Source organism: Anoplopoma fimbria, chromosome 8 (genome assembly GCF_027596085.1).
Source record: "Anoplopoma fimbria isolate UVic2021 breed Golden Eagle Sablefish chromosome 8, Afim_UVic_2022, whole genome shotgun sequence".
Classification (NCBI taxonomy): domain Eukaryota; kingdom Metazoa; phylum Chordata; class Actinopteri; order Perciformes; family Anoplopomatidae; genus Anoplopoma; species Anoplopoma fimbria.
In genome coordinates, this window is record NC_072456.1 from 1,819,111 (window position 1) to 1,841,402 (window position 22,292).

Genomic DNA, 22,292 nt, shown 5'->3' on the forward strand with positions numbered 1-22,292 from the left:
CCTGAGTTCTAACAAAGGAAATCAGAATATTTCTTTCTGTGTGTTTGTGACTGAAGCTGTGGCTCTGATCCAAACCTCCTCCATTAAAACAACCAGCTCCACACATGACCACAAAATGGACGCCAGCGAGACGAGAGGAGACGAGGAGAAACATTCTCTTCATCTGCTTTTCACTGATGCATCCATCAGCAGCAGCAGAGACTGACATCTGCTACGTCTGCTATCTACACCTGCAGGACAGATTGTCAGGAAACTACAGATGTACCAACAAATGAAGCACCATGAATGATCAATGATTATTGATAAATATATATGATCTGTGGTGTAAACACTGTTATCATTTCTTACTCCCTTATTCTGTAAGTCCACTATTGCCATTACTTGTACTTACACCTGTACTTCATATCTTTTAGTCCATACTGTATACTGTATCTACCCCTTACTGGTTACCACTGTTTGCCACTACACTACTTTGTTTTCTCATTACCTTAACTCTGTGCAATAACAACATATATTAATAAACTTAAGTTAACTAAGCAAACACACTGATTTTTAAGGATTTGCCGCTTTTCTTTCTTTTCTTTGTTGTTTTTAACTGATTATCTTTTGGACCGTTGGTGGGAAATTTAAACGTCACCGTGGACATTAGAACATCTTATCAAATGTGAAAATATTTGGCAATCAATTAATCAGTTGATAGTTTCAGTTCTAAAACAATCATAGGTCTTATGTTCAGACATTGTTTTATGCACATGCAAGATTGTAAATACTTCCATTAACAATTTGGGCTAAAATATCGCCAAAGATCTTCCTAAGTGGACAAACCGCTTCCCAGAGGACGAACCCTTTAGATGCTAATGATTTTTTTGGCAGGACAAATTTCAATTTCTTTGCGCCACACATCAGCTGTGTCCAGAAAAAAAAAATCACAGTTTACTAAATATTATGCTACTTTACTTTTGGCCATTGTACATTTTTCCATGTGCAATACTTTCTGCCAACATGCCACAATGATTCATGTGTGTCTGACATCTCATTCAATGTCTATTATTTACTTTATAGGGCGCGATGAAAAAAGGAGAGATTCAGATTATAGCTCTGGTGATCAAAATCTGCAAAAGGAGGTCTAAATTCAGATGGATTAAGTCAGAAACTCTACTATGAATGTGAGAATGAATTCATGAATAATTATATTAACCAGTTTGGTGGTTTGCATGATACATTATAACAGCTATAATGTATTGCACTAATACAAATATGAACAGCCTTATTATAATGTCCCAGGAGATCATTTGAACAAATACATGTGCACATAAATAGAAATGTGAACATAATGTACATTAAAAAAAAATACATTAGAGCATGGTTTATCCTAACCAATATTTTCGGACTGAAATAATAAATAAACATATATTTACTGTAGTCCCCATGAATTTGGAGGCTTTTATCTAATAATAATAATAATAATAATAATAATAATAATAATAAAGTACTATTATAACTATAATTTTTGTTATTGATCTTTTTTCTGCTGCTCTGTTTTTAAAATTAGTTTATTGCTTTTATGTTTGATTCCTTTATCTGCTTTTACTGCCTGTGAAGCACTTTGTAACATTTGTTTTGAAAGGTGATGTATAAATAAGATGTATTATTAATATATTATTATAATTTATTTTACTCCGCCTATAAATGTTTCAGAATATACAAAGAACATTGTCCCACAGTTTTTTAATTAAAGCTGATCTAATCTGAATCTGTTTGTCACTATCCATGAAGTAAATTACAGAACTGAATTAAATGAGCTCATTAGTCTGATTCTGGGAGCTGAAACCACCTCAAAGCTCACCCAGGTTGATTATCTTTAGGTCTGTTTTGGACCAGGTCAGACCCAGTCTTTTCATTTGTTTTGTTTCTCTTAACTTAAAATTTGCACGCTGGGGTTTCGGTCTGTTTTAACACGTTTATCATACCTTAAAATAGAAATAGTGCCAAGGAAAATCTGTCTCCAATGAGTTGTGTGAATCATCCAGATTGACAGGAAGTCTGAAAGAATTCTTGCTGTTGAATCTTTAAATGTTCTTTAAACGCAGTGAGCAGCTCAAACTAAACTCCTTACTGGACACCTTAAATGAAAGCTGTCTGCAGGGACGGATGTAAAGAATGTGTGTTTGTGCTATCTGAATGAGCTGAGCCTGTAGTAATGAAGCAGTTAGTGTCGCCTCGTCTCTTTGACGCTGATGTTTTCATCCCTCTGCTGCCTCGTTGGTATTCTCAGAGGGAAGCAGAGCAGCAGAAAGGATGAACCGCCTCACTCTCTTTATCTCAGACACTCTTGCTCCGTGCCAACCCTTCAGCCTGGCAACAGCCAATCAGAGCTCGGCTCTGAAAACCTGTTTCTGTGCATAGCAACGAGCCCAGAAGGAGAGCGACAGAGCGAGAAAGAGGAGGAGGAGGGGGAGGAGAGTGTTCTGCATATACAATGTTTAATCATGTTTTTAAGGTTCTACTGAACCAGAACCTTCATGTGAAGAACACTGAAGAACATACAAGATAATAAAAGTTAAAATAACAATTTGAGAGTCATTCTGGGTTAATATTTAATATTTACTATGTTAATATTGATCATTCTGCTGAATACTTTATCAATTAATACCAATTATACCACAGTTTACTGTCAAACAAGTCACAGAAAGTCTTCCTTGAAAATTATTTAAATGTTTAATTGATTATCATAATTATTACCAATACATTTTCTATTGATAACTTATGGATTAATCAACTAATTGTTGTTTATAAAGTCCAAGCCAATCACACAAGTAGTTCATTATTTTTCAAAAGTTACATTCTCAGATTTATTTCATTCCAACTGTTGTTTATTATTTACAGCTTTTTATTGTATTTTGTTTCTAACCTTCTTCATTTGTTTTGTGATCAATGTGTCTCAGTGGAAGAAGTACTCAAAGCTGTCACTTTTGTAAAAGTACAAATAGGTCTAGAAGTTCTATTTTACAAGTTAAATGTTACTTCTGTAAATATACAAAGTATATGCATCAAAAGATACTTAAATTACAAAAAAATAATAGTAGTCATCATGCAGAATGGTCCATTTCTGAGTAATTGTTTTAATAATCTGCAAAGTTATCAGATAAATGTAGTGAAGTAAAAGTGCAGATCTTTATTTTGTTGACCAAGTGAATATGTCCCCATCATACTGTATCCTTTTTGCTAGTTAAGAAAATCTCCAAAATAGGTATTGATTCAAACTTAAAATTAATGTTTTTAAATCAATACTTTTTTAACCATTGTTTCTTATTGTAAAGCTTTTTTTAATCATGTTATGAAAGTGGGATTCGGTATAAATACTGTTTATTTTTATTAATCATTTATTTTACTTTTATAAAGTAAATGTGCTCAATGGTAAAAAACATTTGAAACTGTAATGTGATGTTTTTCATGTTTTGTATGTCAAGGGTCACATTGAGTTCAACCTGCTAAATAATGAATGAGCCCAGCTGAGAAAATGTATAATTCAAGAGTCCGACCTCGCCCCCCCCCCCCCCCCACCCACCGATTAGCATGAAGACAATCCAAGTTTACTGATTTAACTGTTTCAAATGCTTCATCTTTTTTAAATAGTGATAATTTCATCAGAGGAAGTAAACTTCTTGTGAAAATTAAGTGAATTTCAGCAGCTTATTTAACAAAAAGAAACACTGAATCTGTCTACTTGACACGTCAGCTGATTAGCATCAAATACTTCATAAGGTGAAAAAAATCAGTTAATGCAGCTTTAACCAACATGTTTTAAACCATCTCATTAAACGTCTATTACGTTTAAAGAGATTCAAATGTTTAAAAATGTACAATATGTAACGACTATAACTTTACATGTACAAATCTCACTTACTGCATTTATTCCTGACCTTTAGAGCCTGAAGCTTGTAGTTTTATAGTTGTATATGATAATAAAAAAAACTATGAAAAGATGGCTCAGTGAAACCCTGAAAAAAACAACCAGAACTCCTGCACTCATCAGCCAACTAGAAGCTGAGCTGTGGGAGTGAAAAATGGAGACAAACTGGTCAAACTAGAAACATGTTCAGCTGAATGAAAGAATGCCGGCTGTCCCTTTTAAACACACAGAGAGAGAGACAGAGATTCCAGCCACAACAACTCAGACTGAGGATAGTCTGTATTTTTGGTTTTTACTCTTGTTGTGTTTTCAACTGAGGAATCTGACAAAAAACATGGAGACTGAAGCAGCTGTAAGTATCTGACTGAGACGCTGAGTGATCCAGATTATCAGAAAAACTCTAAACAAGCCGGAACATGTACTGAGATGTGTAGAGAGTTCAGAGTAGGTGTAACTTTAAGTGTTTAAAACAGAACATTTGACAGTTGCAATTTTAAACAATGTTTAAGTCATTATACAAATGATTTACGGCTCCAGCTTCTCCAAAGATTTACGGCTTGTCACTGTTTCATATGATTGAATTATAAGAATTGATTTTGTGGTTTGGACTGTTGGTCTGCCTAGATAGGTAGTTTGAAAATGTGGCAATGCATTGTGGGAATTCTGCTGTCTACATTTGATGAACTGAACAGGATTAATCTACAGTCATACTAGCAGCTCTCTGAGGCTGCACTTACACACGATAGAGCTTTGAGCTAAATGCTATCATCATCATTTTAACATGCTCACAATGACAATGCTAACATGTTGACCCTTAATTGAGCCCAGATCATTGAATTTAAATTAGTAGTGTTAGAAAGCTTGTCAAAGACAATTCAAGTAAAAAATCTGAATATTATTGTTATCTTTCATTAACATTATTGCTGTATAGTACATCACACATTGCAAGATATCTTGTCTCAAAGCCTAAAACAAAAGACTCTGGTTTAGCTTATTTATTATTGTTAATTATGGCCATGGTCAGTGGTCACCACTCTCACACAACACACATATATCTTGTTTTTATTTATCAAATGAATCTAACATAGTGATAAGTACAATATTTGCCTCTGAGATGTTGTGGAGTAGAAGTATAGGCAAACATGGATATAGTCAGGTAAAGTGCAAGTATCTCAAAAATTGTTTACTTGAGTAAATGTACTTAGTAACTTTTCACCTACATTCCTGAATTACAGTTTAGTAAGTGAGAAGTATAAAGTAGTATACAATTTAAAAAGAAGTACCTGAAAATCAATATCTATCTATGTACGTTCATAACACTCCAACTGAACTTTTTTTATTGTATACAGTATTGTACCTCAGTTTAATTGTGGTGTTCCCCAAGGCTCTATTCTCGGTCCAATGTTTATTCTAATTAAAGGCTTCCTCTAAGTCTGATATGCAGTTACATGTTCAACTGCAATCCAATAATTTGAACAGCCTAATCTCCTTATGTGCCTTAGTAACATTTATTAAACTGCTAAAGATCTTGTTGTTATTCGATTTATGCAGATCTCTGATGATACATTTGTTTTTGTTTTACATTTTTACATGTTTGAACTAGTCTTCAAAAAATAACTGTTTTATCTTATTTATTAGTCTTACTAATGGTCAAGGTCAGGGGTTGCATTGTTGCATGTTAATAAATCTTCCTAATTCCACATATATCTGATAATACAGGCACTCTCTGAATTCTCCAACAATACAAACACACAAATGTGTCTTGTTGAGGAACCTCCACAGGAAAACGACCAGAAACTGCCTGAACTACATATCCAAGAAGATAAGGCAACCAATGACTGTGACCCGGAAGATCAAATAGACAAAAACATGAGGACGAAAGACCTTCTTAAGGCGAGTCAGAGGATTAAAAGCACCATAAAAGAGGATTTTGGTCAGTTGAAGGAAGAAATGTTCAAGGTGTTCAAGGAGAAAGACACAAGCCCATCAAGTCAGGCAGAAAATAAAGCTGCCACCAGTACGCTCGATCTCCTGAAAGAGGACCTGAACCAGTTTAAAGAAGATGTGAGCAGCATCTTCAGCTCGTCCAAAGAAACAAAGCCCATAGATCCTAAAACCAGTCAGTCAGCAGAGAAGACAGTCAACCGTCTGAGTTTTCTTAATTTCAAAGACGACTTCTCTAACGTCTTCAGAATCGGACTTTCAAAAGAGAGGGACACCAGCAATGTCACTGCAGACTCAACCAACACCCTCAAGATAAAAGCTAGAAAGACAGATGAACCCTTTTTACAGAGTCTGTTCAGAAGAGACCAAAAGATTCCCCAAAAAGAAGAGAACGTTCAGAAAGTGGAAAAAACATTTACAGAGACGAGTGATGAACAAGTGGAAGCTGGTTTTAGGGATAACCTCTCAGAGCAGAATGAAGAGACGGTCGATACTCTAAAAACCAACAACCACATGGGAGACAGAATGAATGAAGTGGAGGACAGTGAAGTGGATATAACTGTCTCTGATGGGACAACGACAAGTCCTTCTGAAACACAACAAACCGAGGAGATAATTCCTACATCACAGGCAGGTAGGCTCGATCTTTTTCACTTTAAAACTAACAATTAAGGAGAGACCCTGAAACCTTTGATTCCAGATTATCCTTCACTGCTTTGAACAAATTCATGTCACAGCATCAGGTACAATGTTAGCTCTGCCTTGTGTAAATCTGAGTTCATGAGGAATCAAAAACATACAAATACAAAAATAGTCTGACGTAGCTAATTCCGAAACCAGAAATATGTGGGTGAAGGGAGAATAAGATGCAGTTCGACTGCAGTTCTTGGGGCATTTATGTCATCTGCGGATAAAGAGAATACTGTGAGGCCATTGGCTGGACTGTGTATCACTTAACCCTCACATGCAATCTATTGACTGCCTAAACGTGTTGGTGGCACATAATGTGTAAAATGACGTGCCGCCACCACGGTAACAGTTTAATGGTAGTATTACACACCAAAGCAACTTAGTTAGGATTAGGAAAAACTTTGTGGTTAGGTTTAAACTAAGTACCTCGTCTTAGGTTTTGGCAACCAACCACTTAGTTAGGTTTATGAAAAACATCCTGGTTGGGCTTAAAATAAGTACGTCAAATAAGCAATTTCGTAAAAAAATCATAGACAGAACTTTACAATAACTCAAAAACACTTAAGGACACGAAAACCAGTCTCGAACATCGGTCTCCTGGTTGAAAGTCCTTTATAGTCTTTCTCACTGTAAATACTATGTCACTAGCTCGGAGCATTGCATATTGCCATGTATTGCTCGTATTTCTGCAAAATGAGGCTGCTCATACGTATGCACAACAACAAACTAAACATTGCATCATGAAAACATTGCTCCATAATGCAACTAGTGTTTATTAAACGTAACACAGTAGATTAGATTTCTCCAATGGAAACATTTTCTGTCTGGGTTGTGTTCAAACTGACGTGTGCCTACATCAGACAATTTTGCCTCATTATTTTACTTTGTGTAACATGAATTAAACAATATATCAATTCTACAGCCGAGCAGATGTGTGAGAGTGAAGAGTGGAGTGACAGCTCCTCTGTGGTGTCAGCAGAAGACAAGAGGATAAACAAAGGACAAGAACAAGAACAAGAACAAGAACAAGAACACAAACAAGAACAAGACGAAGAACAAGACGAAGAACAAGACGAAGAACAAGAAAAAGAACAAGAAGAAGAACAAGGAGAAGAACAAGAACAACAACAAATGAAGCCATCAGAGACACTTCTCTGGGAGCCTTTGTCCTCTGGGATCAATCTCCTTAATCTGAGAAACCCAAACAAAGAAGACATGAGGTGAGTCAAACCTCAGGTAGTCAAAGGTGACACTTTGTTGTAAAATGTTCAGCGTATGATTTTGTGGTTATTTCTGCTCTTGTAGGGGTCAGCTGGAAGGAGACTTGTGGTCGGTGAAAAACTGTAAGCTCACATAGATTTCATGTCTTTCTGCTTCACATTTTAGGAGTTTTAAATTTTGTCTCTCTGTGTCTATGATAAAGATTACAGTATCATCTGCATAGATTACAACTTCATAACTTTGTTAATCCTAATGTAACAAGCTAAAAATCAAGTCCTGTAAATCCCAGCATTGCAGCCAACCCTCCTGAGGAGAGTATAGCTCAAATTTAGTTCCAGGAACTCATCTCTAAAGAGAGGAGAACTTATTACATGACATTATGTTCCTGCAATTATAACATGATATAATAATGTTACCTTAAAAGACCAGCCACGAAAAGGAAATATGAGCATAGCTCAAACACAAATTTATCATCTTGAGATAATGTGAAAATTATTTGTTGATCTGAACATAATTTGCCCAAATCTCTGTTAGCAGCCACAACTACCAATTTTTCTGGTTACTGATAAGACCTAATTAATAATTTCGGGTTTTATACATTTTGTCTATAAAATAACAAAAATTAGGACAAATTTCCAATGTCATTCTGCCAATTGTTTGTTCAGTCTGGCCAACAGTCTAAAAACCTGAAAGGATTCAATTAAAGATATGGAACGAAATAGAGAAAAGTAGCAGGAACCAGATTATCAAAATTCATTTCTGAATCAACTAATCTTTATCCTTGCTCCGTTCATCAGTTGCGTGTTATTTGACCTTGGACCCCAACACAGCCAACTCAGAGCTCCATCTGACCGACTGCAACCGGATGGCCACTCGAGTGTGGTCGGACTATCGGCTCCCGGAGCATCCAGACCGGTTTGAGCGCTGCCCTCAGGTCCTGTGCAGGGAGGGGCTGCTGGACTCTGTATACTGGGAGGTGGAGTGGAGTGGGGGTGCCGACATCGGCGTCACCTACAACAGCATCTCCAGAGATGGAGACGCAGGGAGTTGTCTGCTGGGACACGACAAGCGGTCCTGGAGCCTGGAGTGTTCGGAGGGGATCTATACACCGTGCCACCATAACAAGAGATTCAGGTCCTCCTCGCCCCGACCCTTCACCCACAGAGTCGGTGTTTACCTGAACTGGTCTGCAGGCTCTCTTTCATTCTACTGCATCTCTCAGGACACCATGGTCCACCTTCACACCTTCACCTCAACTTTCACTGAGCCTCTGTACGCGGGATTCTGGGTCTGGGCTTATGATGGCTCAGTGTCGCTGAGTCAGGTTGAGTTAGACTGGGAACGACTGCTGCAGTGATTCAATGAGAACAAGTCGAGACTCAGGGGTAAGGTGGAGGGCAATGCTGGAGTAAAGGCTCTCCTCAGTTTAAGTAAACGCAAAGAATGGTGTTCTGGATAAATCGTGGGTCTCAGAGAATCACAGAGGAGCGGATTCGAACTTCAAGCAAAGCTGCTTGGGTGATCCTACAATTGTCTGGATTTCAATATGCTCAAAATCCATACATGTAAATACATACATGTTAGAGTTTCTGGATCAACCCCTGAGCGCGCAAGAAACATGTTCCAGCCTTAAGGTCACATCACGTCTCCATGAGTGAAACAAAAGTCATCTGCTGCCGATGTCCGTTACAAATATTAAAGATGGATGAAAAAAAATCTTTGTGAGAACAGCTGGCAGCGAATGAAGACTCTATATTAGACTCTTTACATATCACACACTACATTACTTCATCATTCCAGCCTAGGTTCCAGCTGACCCAGTCCAGTCCAACCAGTCCAGACAAAGCCGATTCGGAAATAGTGTGTCTCCACCTTTAGCTGACTTAACACTCGAAGCACATCTATAAGACCACCTTAAGATCTAAACAAGTCAAAGATACCTGAACCAAAAGACTGAACTCCCAACAGTATTGCTTTTGCATCATGTCACTTCTTAAAAATATTTGAAGCCCAGGATGAAACATTTATGAACCCTTTATATTTACAAGCTTTACTGTATGCCGTTATGTATGTGGGATTTCTGTTTGTGTGCTCCATCTGTTTGAGTGTGTATTGTGTGTGTATTGTGTGCATGTCTGACCTGTAGCTGGGTCTCTTGACTCCCTCGGGCCTCCTGCAGCTCTTTCTCCAGCTGCTCTAGACGAGCAACACGCATCTGCAACAAACACACACACACACACACACACACACACGGTTCAGACACGTCCAGATGTGCTGTGTTTCCACCAACCAGATGTCTGCGTTGCCTCCAGTCAACAGCGTTTCAACTATGTAATTTAATAAAAACTAATTTAAATTCATTCAGATTTTTTTATCTGTTCTTAATAAAAATCATTTGATGACATAATCTGCTGTCGGCTGAAGGTGCAATAAGCGTCCAATCAGCAGCCTCGGTCTCACCTGTGTCCTCTGCACCATCTCGTCGCTGGTACCGTAACGTTCCTCCATCACAGATCGAACCCGCTGGGCTTCAAACTCCAGCTGCTGCCGGATCATATCCATCTGAAGAGAAAACTACAACAACAAATTTGCAATCAGATTTTTATAGGGACAAAATACAGTACAGTCGTTGACTTCTTGTTCAGGGCAACTGTCAGTCGAACAACATCAACTTAATCACCAACAGTTTCGTTGAATGATTAATCATTTTAGTAAATCAAACTAAACATCCATTCTCTTGGCTCAGTTTCTTCAGTGTTTTATTTCTCAGTAAACTGAATATGTCTATATATTTTGGACTTTTGGTCGAACAAAACACTGTGTCTTACTAAGTACATTTACTCAATTACTGTAAAAACATCTTTGAGGTACTTGTACTTTACTTGATTATTTTCTATTTGCTATTTCATACTTCTACTCCACTCCGAGTAGAAATATTGTACTTTTAAACGCACTACATTTATTTGAGTTGCTTTACAGATTGAGATTAATAATACTAAATATTATAAACATATACATTATATCTTGTTAAGTTGTAACTCCACAGTAAAACTTAAATTTAATTTTGACTAAAGTAAAACTATAGAAGTATTTGTGTGAAAATATACTTAAAGAACCAAAAGTAAAAGTACTCTTTACGCAAAATGGCACTTTTCAGATCACTACATATTCTATTATAGTATTACATATATTGATGCATGTGTTCATAACTTTAGTGTTGCAGCTCGTAAAGGTGGATCTAATTGTAATTACTTTATACACTACTCATCAAGGTTTATCTCACCAACCTAAAATAGTTTATTTATTGATAATATTTTAAGATATCAGATAAATGTAAAAAGCACTCCGTTTCCCTCTGACAAAGTCGAGTGGAAACATAAAGTAACAGAAAATGGAAATACTCAAAATTGTACAGTACTTAGTAAATGTACTTGGTTACTTTCCACCACTGCTGAGTGCAAAGGTGTGATTTGTGTGTTTGTTTTCTTTGTGTGTGTGTGTGTGTGTGTGTGTGTGTGTGTGTGTGTGTGTGTGTGTGTGTGTGTGTGTGTGTGTGTGTGTGTGCGTGTGATTGTGTTCTCACCGTGTCAATGCGAGGCAGGTGAGCCAGTCTCTGTGACAGCTCCTCCAGCTGGCTGAAGTACCAGCAGCGCTCCCTCTCCTCCCGGTCGATCTCCCCCAGCAGGAGGTTCCTAGAGACATTCACACGGATAGCACTGTTAGTGTCAGGAGTGCCATCTCTCAACACACTCGCTCGCGGGCCACCAACACACACCTCACAATAAATGAGAGGGATGAGGGGCCACTGCTCGGTGACACGTGGAGCTACAGAGATGATATGAGCTCCATCAACAAACAGGACAAAGTCTGAATGCTTTCTCTAAATTTCAACACTAGTTTAGCATCTGTATGGTTGTGTGGGTAATTTGTATTTATATATTTATTGTATATTTTCTTTAAATATAGGGTTATGTTCATTATTAGTAATATGTTATTTATGGGATTATCACTATTTTACATGTATTTATATAATTAAGTGTCATTGTCATGTTTATAGTCAAGTAAAATCAAGTCAAATTTGATTTTTACAACAAATTGAAAACAATATGAGGTGACCAAAATGCTCTACAAACTTAGGCAGAATAAAGCAGGTCAACAAAAAATATGCATTTACCTGGGAAGAGATCAAGATCAATCTAATGAAATATGCAAAAAGTTAATAAACAAACCTTTAGTATTGGCAAATAAGTACATTTGAAAACCAAAGAATAGAGGTAAAAATAAATCATAATTCATATTTAACCAGTTTTTTTTATAAGTTATGTATATTTGCGTGTATCTGCACATGTATTCTTCCCTTTTCTTTCTTTTAAATGTGAATGCACAGATGGAAATGTTTTCGTTTCTATTGTAGGGATAATGTAAATTGAGCATCTTTCAATAAAACAGATCTTTATAAAAAAATATTCTAATTATTATGGCTAATATTTGGTACTGTGGAAAAGCTCAGTTCAGGATTTATTCTGTGGAGAATATCTGCAGCGTGTAGCGGATGTCTCATTCTGAAAAAAAGAATAATATGGTTCCACCAACATCGCCATGATCTCCATCAGAGCTACAAGAATCCTCTCACCTCTCCTTGTACAGCTCCTCCTGGTGGTGGTCGCTCATCCGACCATCTGCTCCGCTGATCACAGCCGTTTTGGGCGGCGCCCCGTCCAGGAAGTGATGCGGCAGCATGATGGAGGTCGCCTCCCCCCCGGACACTGCGCTCAGGCGGGACGGAGCCCGGAGCGGACTCCTGGTCCTGCTCACCGCCGAGGAGGAGGAGCAGGAGGTAGGAGGCAGAGCCAAGCGGTCGTCTAACTCCGCCCCTCCGAGGTTGTCCGTCAGCAGCCTCAGGTTGTGAGGCTGGTGCTTGAGTTCGTAGTAGTTGGTGAGGTCCATGTGGAGCTCTGAGGGCGGTAGAGGGTCAATAATCAGTCAGTCGATCCATCACACAAACAGAAATCCCTGTGTGCTGTTTTACTTTTGCTAAACACAGTTGATCATGACGCAGTCAATTTGGATGAAGGACCTTGCTCAAGGGCCAGGTGATGAGGGGATGTGAAGTGCTGCTTTTCACTTTACACTTTAACTGATTTCTTCATCTTCCTCTTCCTTCATTTCCTTCCTCCTTTTCCTTTTTGCCTTCTTCATTTATTTTCTTCCGTGACATCTTTCCTTTCCCTCTTCCATCAAAACTGCCATTCTGGGGATCGAACCCTCAACCTTCCGATCACTAACTTGCATCTCTAACACTTTGAGCTACCAATGCCCTTTCTTCTACTCGTTTTTCCTTAATTTCCTTCCTTTGCTTCTTTCCTTCTTCCTCTCCTACATCATTCATTTTCTTCCTTCCTTTCCTTCTTCCATCCTTCTTTTCTTTCTTCCCTCCCTTCCTTCATACTTTCCTTCTTCCTCTTCTCCTGCTTTAATTTCCTTTCCTTCCATCTTCCTCTCTCCTTTCCTCATTTCATTTTCTTCCTTCCCTCTTTCCTTTCCCTTCTTCCTCCCTTCCCCTTCCACCTCCATCTATTATCCATTCTTAAACAGAATTGGACTTCATCCTATAATCCCATCTGCTGTTGATCTCAGCCTGACTTGATTGGATTTTCAGTCCAGACAAACTAATTGACATGAATTAGTTGTTTAATTGGATTTAGTCATAACGAAGCAGAGCCAGCTGCAGCCAATCAGGTTAGCTGATTGAGTCAATTAATTTCTGTGTGAATGATTATTGGTCCCACCGGAGCCTCAGAAACACCAGAAGACCCAGAATCCCCGTCATCTGTTGTTTCTGAGCCGGGACTTTAAAGGAACATTACAACACTCTAGTGAAACCCTTTTTTTTCTCTGTCACACAAGAAGATGGATATCATGAAAACTAATACCAACCCTTGAGTTGGTCCAGCACGTCGCTCCTCCCAGATGAGGCCAGTGTTCCTGCCTCCTGCTCCAGTTTGCTCTGCAGCTGCTTCAACACCTCCTGCATCACAAGAGGAGGAACAACCACAGATCAACCGACAGGAAAGCTCCTGAGTGCCAGCTGAAGGTTTGATTCAGATACCGAAACCATGCTCCTTTTTTTGAAACCCTATCAAAGCCCATGTATGTGTGAAAATGTTCCTTAGTGGAGGGGTCTGTGTGCTGTAGTTACACTGGGAGGTGTTGTTGTTAGGGGCTCTTGGAGGAGGTCTTCCAAGGAGAGTTGGTCCCAGGTAACAGACCTGACTAAAGGTAAGTTAATGCAGAACGTGAAGCAAATCTTTTGCATGAAGTAAAATGAAAGACATTTCAGGAGTCTGCTTTATAAACGTAAAGAAGAACGAGGCCAGAAACTAGAAAGAGAAGAGCTGCTTCGTTCAGTCAGACCTCAAACAAACAGCTTGGTGTGTATGTTGTTGGCAAGCTACAGCTAATGTGTGTAAAGTCTGTTACACTGTCTTGTTGTAACAGACTGTACAGACGTTAACCGTCTGGCAAATAAACAGCGACTACTAAACAGCTCCTGCAGTCAAGTTTGCACAAACAATGCATCGTAGTGAGACCAGAGCCCGTCCTGTAAGAAGGACTGGGGAGGAAACACAATTGTCTTTTTCAACAAAAAAACAAAAACACATAGTCTTTAAGAATAGAGTACTGTCAAACACACTCTGTTCTTAACTCTTAAGCAAGGATAGAAATACTGAGGTATGAGTCCCCAAGCTCAACCCTACCCGCTAACAACTTCATACCACAATAAAAAATAAAATAGATTATTTAATTTAACTATTAAACTGTTATACTTATGTAAGTTTTCTCTTTACATGATTATGCACATTTCAGAGAATTCTCCTTACTGTCAAGAATAAATATTAAATCCCTCCGTCGCATTTAAAGTCAACTTCATTATTTTGCCTAAAAACAGGTACATTTAAAGGTTTACAACAAAGAAGGATAGGGTTAGCGGTCTTTGTGATATATGTATGTACTTGTGGAATGTAAAACTCCTCCTCAGGATATTAAAAGCTCCAAATTCCCAGAAACAATTCTGAGGACATATTCTGTGTTGTCTGTCTGCACACTCACATGAACGCAAAACACCATTTTTAAGTCCTGCAGTCTTTTCTATGTCTGTTGTTGGTTAAATCTCAAAAAAAGAAAATGTAAAATGTCCTCTGGTTCTTTTTCACTCTTATTGCCACGATAAAAAAAAAAATGTATCAAAGAAGCGAAAAAAAAAGATAGATCCATAAAAATAAAAAAATCCAATAAAACAGGTCAATCCAGGAACACCCAATAAAATCTTTCTTCATCCCAGAGAAAAACAAACAGAAGTTATTCCTTCATGTCCAGACGAGCTGAAGACCTCTGCAGACAGACGTGGAGAGAAAATTGTCCCTGGTCCTCCTGCAGACTCACCTGCTGTTAGCTGGAATCTGTTTGTGTGATTCACATCCTGATTCAGATAAAACCAGCTGAGTTCATTCAGATAATCCAGCTGCTGGCCGCATCTGTATGTGAGTGTGTGTAGTCGCATTGATGTGTGCACGTGCATATGTGTTTGTGTGTGTGCAGCTGATGGGATTTATGTTGCAGCAGGCTTTGGGTCTTAGCCTGGTTTCACAGGTTTCTCTCTTTCCGGCCTGCTTTATATTTTATTTCCAACAAATGTGGTTCATTTTAGATTCAGCCCACAGTTTCACGTTGTCATTTGAGATGTTAAATAAAAAAGATTTAAGAGGAAGTGAGTTCAAATGACTCTAAAATAATAAGTGAATATTCATATTTTTCCCAATTGAGTTCAACGGTATAATACTTTTACAAGTGAGTGTTTTTATTTTTTATTTTCATGAACAGAAAAACAAAGAAATTAATGATTTGGTTAATTTTTGTAAACATATGCAGTACATATATCCTATATACATATTTAAAATAACTCAATTTCTACTTTTCTTAATTTTTATATGTCTGAAGTGATTCGTCAGTGGATAGAAAATTTATCTGCAATCATTTTGATACTTTATTAATCGCTGAAGCCATAAATGAAAATACCAACATGAATCATTATTTACCATTTTTTCTTTGTCTCTGCTTGAAAAAAAGTGGATTTGCGACTCTTGATTTAACAAAACAACATATTTGGGTAAGATAAAGTCACCTTGGAGAGCTTATGATGGACATTTCCCCCTAGTTACAACATTATTTAGACCAAACGATTGATCATTTAATCAAGAACTTAACTGGCAGCTTAATCGTTAATGTTGCAGATTGACTATAAATCACCATCCTGTGGTAGCCTTCCTTTCATTATTGCTGACTTTCGAAACCAACCATCAGAGTTTTGATTGATTTCCTGTCACTTCAATTGAACAGTTAAACGTGAAGCTTCAGAGACAAAACTGTCTCCAGAGCGAAAATGCATCACGGTCGATGATATTAATACTCATCTACTTATTTAGTTTCAGAGGTTTTTTCGGTTTGACAAAGCTTTCACAGCGTACTGAAACTAATCCTGATGGATGATTTTGAGAAGAAGAAATATTAAGTAAACATGGTGAAAATTGTGAAAAATGAAACCAGCTGTTTGCTCCTTTAACTCTGTTGGTGTTGGTGATTGTGGTGTTGGTGTTGGTGGTGTTGTTGGTGTTGGAGTATTCGGACTGACCTTCATGCCGGTGGTCTCGGTCTCCAGTTTGGACAGGTGGTTGGAGTTGTCCTCCAGCTCCCTCCTCAGGTGGGAGTTCTCCTTACGGAGGGCCTCCACCTGGTGGGCCAGCTGGTCGTAGGAAGCGTTGGCCATCGTCACACTCTGCAGCACCCCCTGCAAGAGCACAGAGGAGGAGGAGGAGGAGGAGGAGGAGGAGGAGGAGGAGGAGGAGTGTTAGACTGAGTGATGACAGACTGTTGGCAGGTTTTATCAAACTGCTTTGAATATTAATACACTTTGACACTTTCACACAGCTCGGTGCTACTTCGGTGTGATAAACCCATGTTGGTGCCATATCGGGAATTTCTGAAAGCGACTATATATACCATGTGGTGCAAAAAACACTAAACTGATGGCAGCAAATGCAACACCGCTGGCAGTTACATCCAAATAAAATCCACGTATACATAAATCAGCAAAATAAGCTGATGTAGGCTGTTTACGTTTTGTGACTACAAGGTTAGCTCTCGGGCTAACCACATTGGAAAATAACAGGTGTTTTCTTGTTCTACCCATTCTGCAGACATTACATGAATGCACCATTAAGACCAATTCAATCACACCAACTAAAGCCTTGCTCAAGGGCCACGAAGCAAAAGTAACACAGAGGTTTGAAGCCATCCTAAAACCGCTACAGGACTCCCTGATGGAAAAGCTTAAATGTGGAGCAGCAGGAAATGTTGAGTTTACTTCAGCAGGATCTCAAACTTCTCACGCATTGTCTGCTTTGAAACACATATTGATTAACCTGTCAATTATTTATTTATTCAGTTCATTGTTCAGTCTGTAAAATATTGATCACAAATTGGAGCCCAAAGTTCAGATTGTTCCTTCAAAGAAGAAGAAGAAAAGGACACAAATAAAGTTTGATATGATATAGGATTTACAATGAGTATAACAGAAAAAAGAAAAACATCCACCAAACCCCATTCAGATAAAATCCATTTTGGACGTTTAACCAAAGTTTGTGTTTTATTCTAATCTAAGAAATAAACCCTCTGTCTTTCTGCCTTGTTGGTTCAGTTGACATTCAGAGAGAAACGAGATCGCTCCGTCTTCCTCCTCTGCAGCAGATGGCTTCCAGGGAGTGTCTAATAATCTGTCACTACAGTTTTTTGTTGGCTCGATGTTTCTGTCTGTTAGATAACATGTTATCCAAGTTTCTCCTGCGGCTGTTTTCCAGCCTCAACTCATCTGATCCTGAATCAGTCAGATAACTAAACACTTTCCACTCGTTTCTCTGCTCTTCATCTTTCTGTTTTCATCTTTCTGCAGATTGTTTCTGCAGAACTGCAGAAACAATCTGCAGAAAGCAAACCTGATTCCGACTTTCCATCTTATTTATTATAAATAAGTTAATTTGACCTCTTAAGAAGCATCACAAGATTTTGTTAAACACGTGTTGTTCGCCGCTGTGTATTGTGATGCATGTTTTAATTAGGACCCAATAATGTTACATAATAACATTATTGGCTGTTGAAACAAACATAATGCCATGTGTGTCATGTTTTATCAGTATAACAAGAGCACAATCTTAACTTGACAAACAACATATTTCATTATTTCACTTCTTCCTGGTTTTTAGTCACATGCGTAATAAATGTATCTCCAGATTATCTTTATTCCTGCACTGAGTGAGGAGGGTGGATTTTGTCCTCCCTCACTTACACATTATGAAATGATCTTTTAATCTGTAGTATGAACTGAAGGAATTATTTTAGCAAGTTAAACCTGTTTCACGGTTTATGGATGCTTGGCTTTGAACCAAAACCACCATCTTTCCTGAACCTGCTAGAATATTTTAGCAGACAGAGCTGCATATTATCTTTACTCATATTAATATTTTCATTTTGGTACTGCTGTGTATGCTAATATCCTATATTAATAACTGTTTGAATGTCATATACATCTTCATCCGTCCAGTGAGTAAACAGTTTGCAGAAACATGCACTGTGCACAAATCAATCAATAAACCAATCAATAATTAAACCTCACATTGAGTCTGTGTGACACAGTGAGGTCATTACTGTGTGGTCTGAGCTGCACATGCTCAGTGAGCTCTGTAAAGCTGCTCATGTGACTACGTCAGACCGTGACCTTCACTGTAGAGATGATGAATCATAGAGCTCGAACGCATGGAGAGGAAGTGACTCTGCTGTTTGTTTGTTTGTTTGTTTGTTTGTTTGTTTGTTTGTTTCAGACAGTAAATAAAAACAACTCTCAGTTTCCGTTGTTCTTCAGCTGATTTTGAATCTCTGTCGTCAGGTTTTCTTTTGTGCACAGCAGATCTGAATTCAGCAGACGGTCAGTGCACCAAATGTCACCGCTGCAGCATTCATTATGAGGAGCCGACCTTCTGGGGATTGTGGGTAAGAGGAGGAGGGTCATTTAATGTGGATTTACTGGACGTATTCTCAGGTTGCAGGACGGACTGCAGAGGACTGTATGACAGGAATGATCCCATCTTATTCTAGTTGTTTAAAACATTTTATCTAAACACAGCTGATGTATACAATGTGATGGAATATTAAACAAACTATATTATTATTTTTATCATGATGCAGCTTTTTAAAAGTCCATTTTGTTATTATTGTTATTGTTGATTTGATAATCTGAACAGTTGTCACTTTGACTAAGAAATTATAAACATTTTGTGAGATTAACTGCTGATCGTAATAAAATAAAATAATTAACCATTTTTAGTCTTCTACAATTACTGTAAAAATGAAAACCTGTCAATCAATTTGAGAATGTTTAATCCTATATATAAATATATACAGAGTATTTATTTATACAAAGATTTAATAGTCTTCTTCCATAAAGTCCTAGTTCATGTGAGAGCCAGATTGCCAACTGAGCAGCGGAGAAGCAGATACATGACTTTTAGTTTAAACACACTGAATCCTACATTTCCCATATTGCAACTTGATAGCATGATAGACCAGACAATCTTGCTGTCACATAAGGAGAGAAACGGGAAAATGCAGAAATGCTGTTGTATAGCGGGTTAACCAAGGCCCACATGAATATTCACCGTCCGTGTAGTAAATGTCTAAATGCTGCTGGTGACAGTTACTGATGTTGGATAGCTAGCTGGATGGGAGGCTGCTGCAGCAGTCTTTCAGGACGGCAGCATAAAACTGTTGTTGCCTACTAACTCACAGCCTAAAGATCAAACAGCTGGCTGTTTGATTATTTAAAGACAGCATTAAGCCCAACGATACCTGGAGATTTAATCATATATGTAGCTTTACAGATATCTGTATAAGCAATATCAGACCACTGTGTCGGGTCAGTGATGCACTTGTACGGGGGAGGATTTAAGGGACATGATGACAGATTAATAAGCCTTCATTTGTTAAGGTATCGCAAACTCTCAGGTTCATATAAACTTGTCAAAATGACAATTCAAGCACATGTCAGATTGCATTGAAATCTATGGGATCTTTGCTTTTCTATCCCCCAAAAAGCGGTGCGGACTTGACGTTTTACAACATACCCGTCTGTGGTCTTTTGCTACTCACTATCACTGCTCACTGATTTTCATGGTCAAACACAGACAAACATCGTCCCATCAGAAAACACAAAACCCTACCTGATTCTAACTATCTTCCTGTTGGCCAGAGTGACGAGTCAGCTCGTTTTCCTGCTGCTGTATATGAACACCAAACATGCAATAACAAAACAACCAGACAGGACAGGAGGTCAACACAGTAATTAAAACCACTATATGTAGAAAATAATCAAACAGCCCACTAACTTTACTGTCCCAGGATTCTGTGTGCACCACCCTCTGTTTCTCTATACCGTGTTCTACACAAAGTGGATTCTGGCTGTCAGAAACAACTCAAGCGGATGATTCTGACCTAACTTGGCAGCAACTCCAAAAACCACACTTCAAGTATGGTTTTGAAACAGACGGGCATGACGGGCAGAAAATGATCAATAGTCAGTGTATTACCTACAGAAGATGGCGGCTAGCACCCTCCCAGTTTGGATGAACAGACGGTGACAACAAAGCGATGCACTGCTGTGGATGGGGGAGGAAGCAAAGCATTGCTTCAGTTCCCTCAGAAAGAGCTGTCTGACGTCTAGATCTTCTCCTTTTTTGCTTTATATGTACACAGATAGGATGTAGATACGTTCCTTTAACACAAGAAACAAAAAACTATAGCAAAAAAAAGGCCAACATAATTTAGAAAAAAACCCAATACAAATTCTTAATATAGTGTACACTTAAACGATGGACAGAGAGAACAACCACACCAACAGATCCATGATGATCCAACAATTAACAAGCTGCAACGTGTTATTATAATTAAACCCCTAAAACACGATTCTCCTTTGATGATGACCATCATCCATGTTTTGATCCACTCAGGTATCAAGCGTATTGACGAACAGACCTTCAGCGCCACAACAGACGTCATAGGGCTGAAGAGAAATGATGATTTACCATCTCCTAGAACAACATGTCCTCTTCAACATATTTTGTTTGCCTTTCACCAAACTATACGATCCTCCAACACAACATGAGCTGTTAACGACTGGAGCATTATGACACTGTGTTCTGGTTCTGTTAAGACTCTCACAGCTCAATGAGAACATTAACAAAACAGTGCTTGTTGTTTAAACCCCAGACATCAAGGAGGGTCCTCACTAGTACAGAATAAGAAATGTGTGTGTGTGTGTGTGTGTGTGTGTGTGTGTGTGTGTGTGTGTGTGTGTGTGTGTGTGTGTGTGTGTGTGTGTGTGTGTGTGTGTGTGTGTGTGTGTTTGAGAGGCCCCCATCATAAAGACCTCAGGTGGTGTGTGATGTCGGTGTTTCTCATCAGAATCCTGTGCTGACATATATATTGATATTCTCTGTTACCATGGTCCAGGCTCACATCCCCCCTCCATCACCATGGTGACACATTTACATCCAGTGATGTCTCTTTCTGCCTCTCTTGTCGTCTGGTACACACACACACTCACTGTTGCAGTCGCTGGCAAAGCATGCTGGGTAAGAAAATGTGGGAGCTCCCGGGAGGATAACGAATCAGACAGAACAGAGACTTTAAACGAGCATTAACGGAGCCCGTTAACGGGCTGCAGTTGCTATGGCAACGGCCGATCTGATGCTTGTGACCCCGTTATGAGACGACGACTAGAAGAGATGAAACAGGAAAAGATCATAGAGAAGGAAGACAAAGCACCAAGCCATATCTGCTTATTGCAGGAATGTCAGTAACTGTCGACCAATCAGTAAAACTAAATGCAGACTCATTTAGAAACCCTGAGTTCATTTAGAGCCTCCATGCCTGTTAAATGTTATATGTTCAGTTTGTTTTTGGGTCACAATTAAAAAAAAAACATAAAATATAATTGAATCAATCCTTCATGCGTGAAAAGAAACATTGTGGGGGTAAAAAGAATGACATGAAGAACAAATCTGAAGATTGTCATTGAAAAACACATCAGAGCGCAAAAAATATGTGTTACAAAGCCAGTGTTTTCCACTTTTTCAGATTTGTTTTCAACGTCAAATTCTACATTTGATGGCATTTTTTTAATCCACTGTCCTGGCTCTATAATCTAAAGGGGATTTGTATCAAGACTGTAGTTATTGTTGTCTGATTATCAGCTGGTATATCATTAATGGATATGAAACATGGGAAGCTAATGCACACGTCCACCTCAATGGTTAATGTTCATCAATACAGTCAAATCATTCTACATCCCATTTGCTTCTCAAATTCACAGTGAGTCAGCAGAAAACACAGATTCATTTTCTTCTACTGCACAAAGACC

The 22,292-nt window shown here is 38.4% G+C and overlaps 1 protein-coding gene across 1 annotated transcript in view; it reads right to left on the bottom strand.

Annotated features, from left to right (window-relative positions):
- apc2 (APC regulator of WNT signaling pathway 2) overlaps positions 1 to 16,607 on the bottom strand; it is a 30,415-nt gene extending 13,808 nt beyond the window's left edge. The window contains exons 1-6 of the mRNA XM_054602573.1: positions 16,458 to 16,607; positions 13,706 to 13,796; positions 12,402 to 12,723; positions 11,352 to 11,460; positions 10,229 to 10,342; positions 9,909 to 9,983 (exon numbers count right to left, since the gene is read on the bottom strand). Coding sequence (XP_054458548.1) covers positions 9,909 to 9,983; positions 10,229 to 10,342; positions 11,352 to 11,460; positions 12,402 to 12,723; positions 13,706 to 13,796; positions 16,458 to 16,592 — 846 coding nt within the window. The 5' untranslated portion in view covers positions 16,593 to 16,607. The remainder of the gene's footprint in view (positions 1 to 9,908; positions 9,984 to 10,228; positions 10,343 to 11,351; positions 11,461 to 12,401; positions 12,724 to 13,705; positions 13,797 to 16,457) is intronic.
- Between the last annotated feature and the right edge of the window lie 5,685 nt (positions 16,608 to 22,292).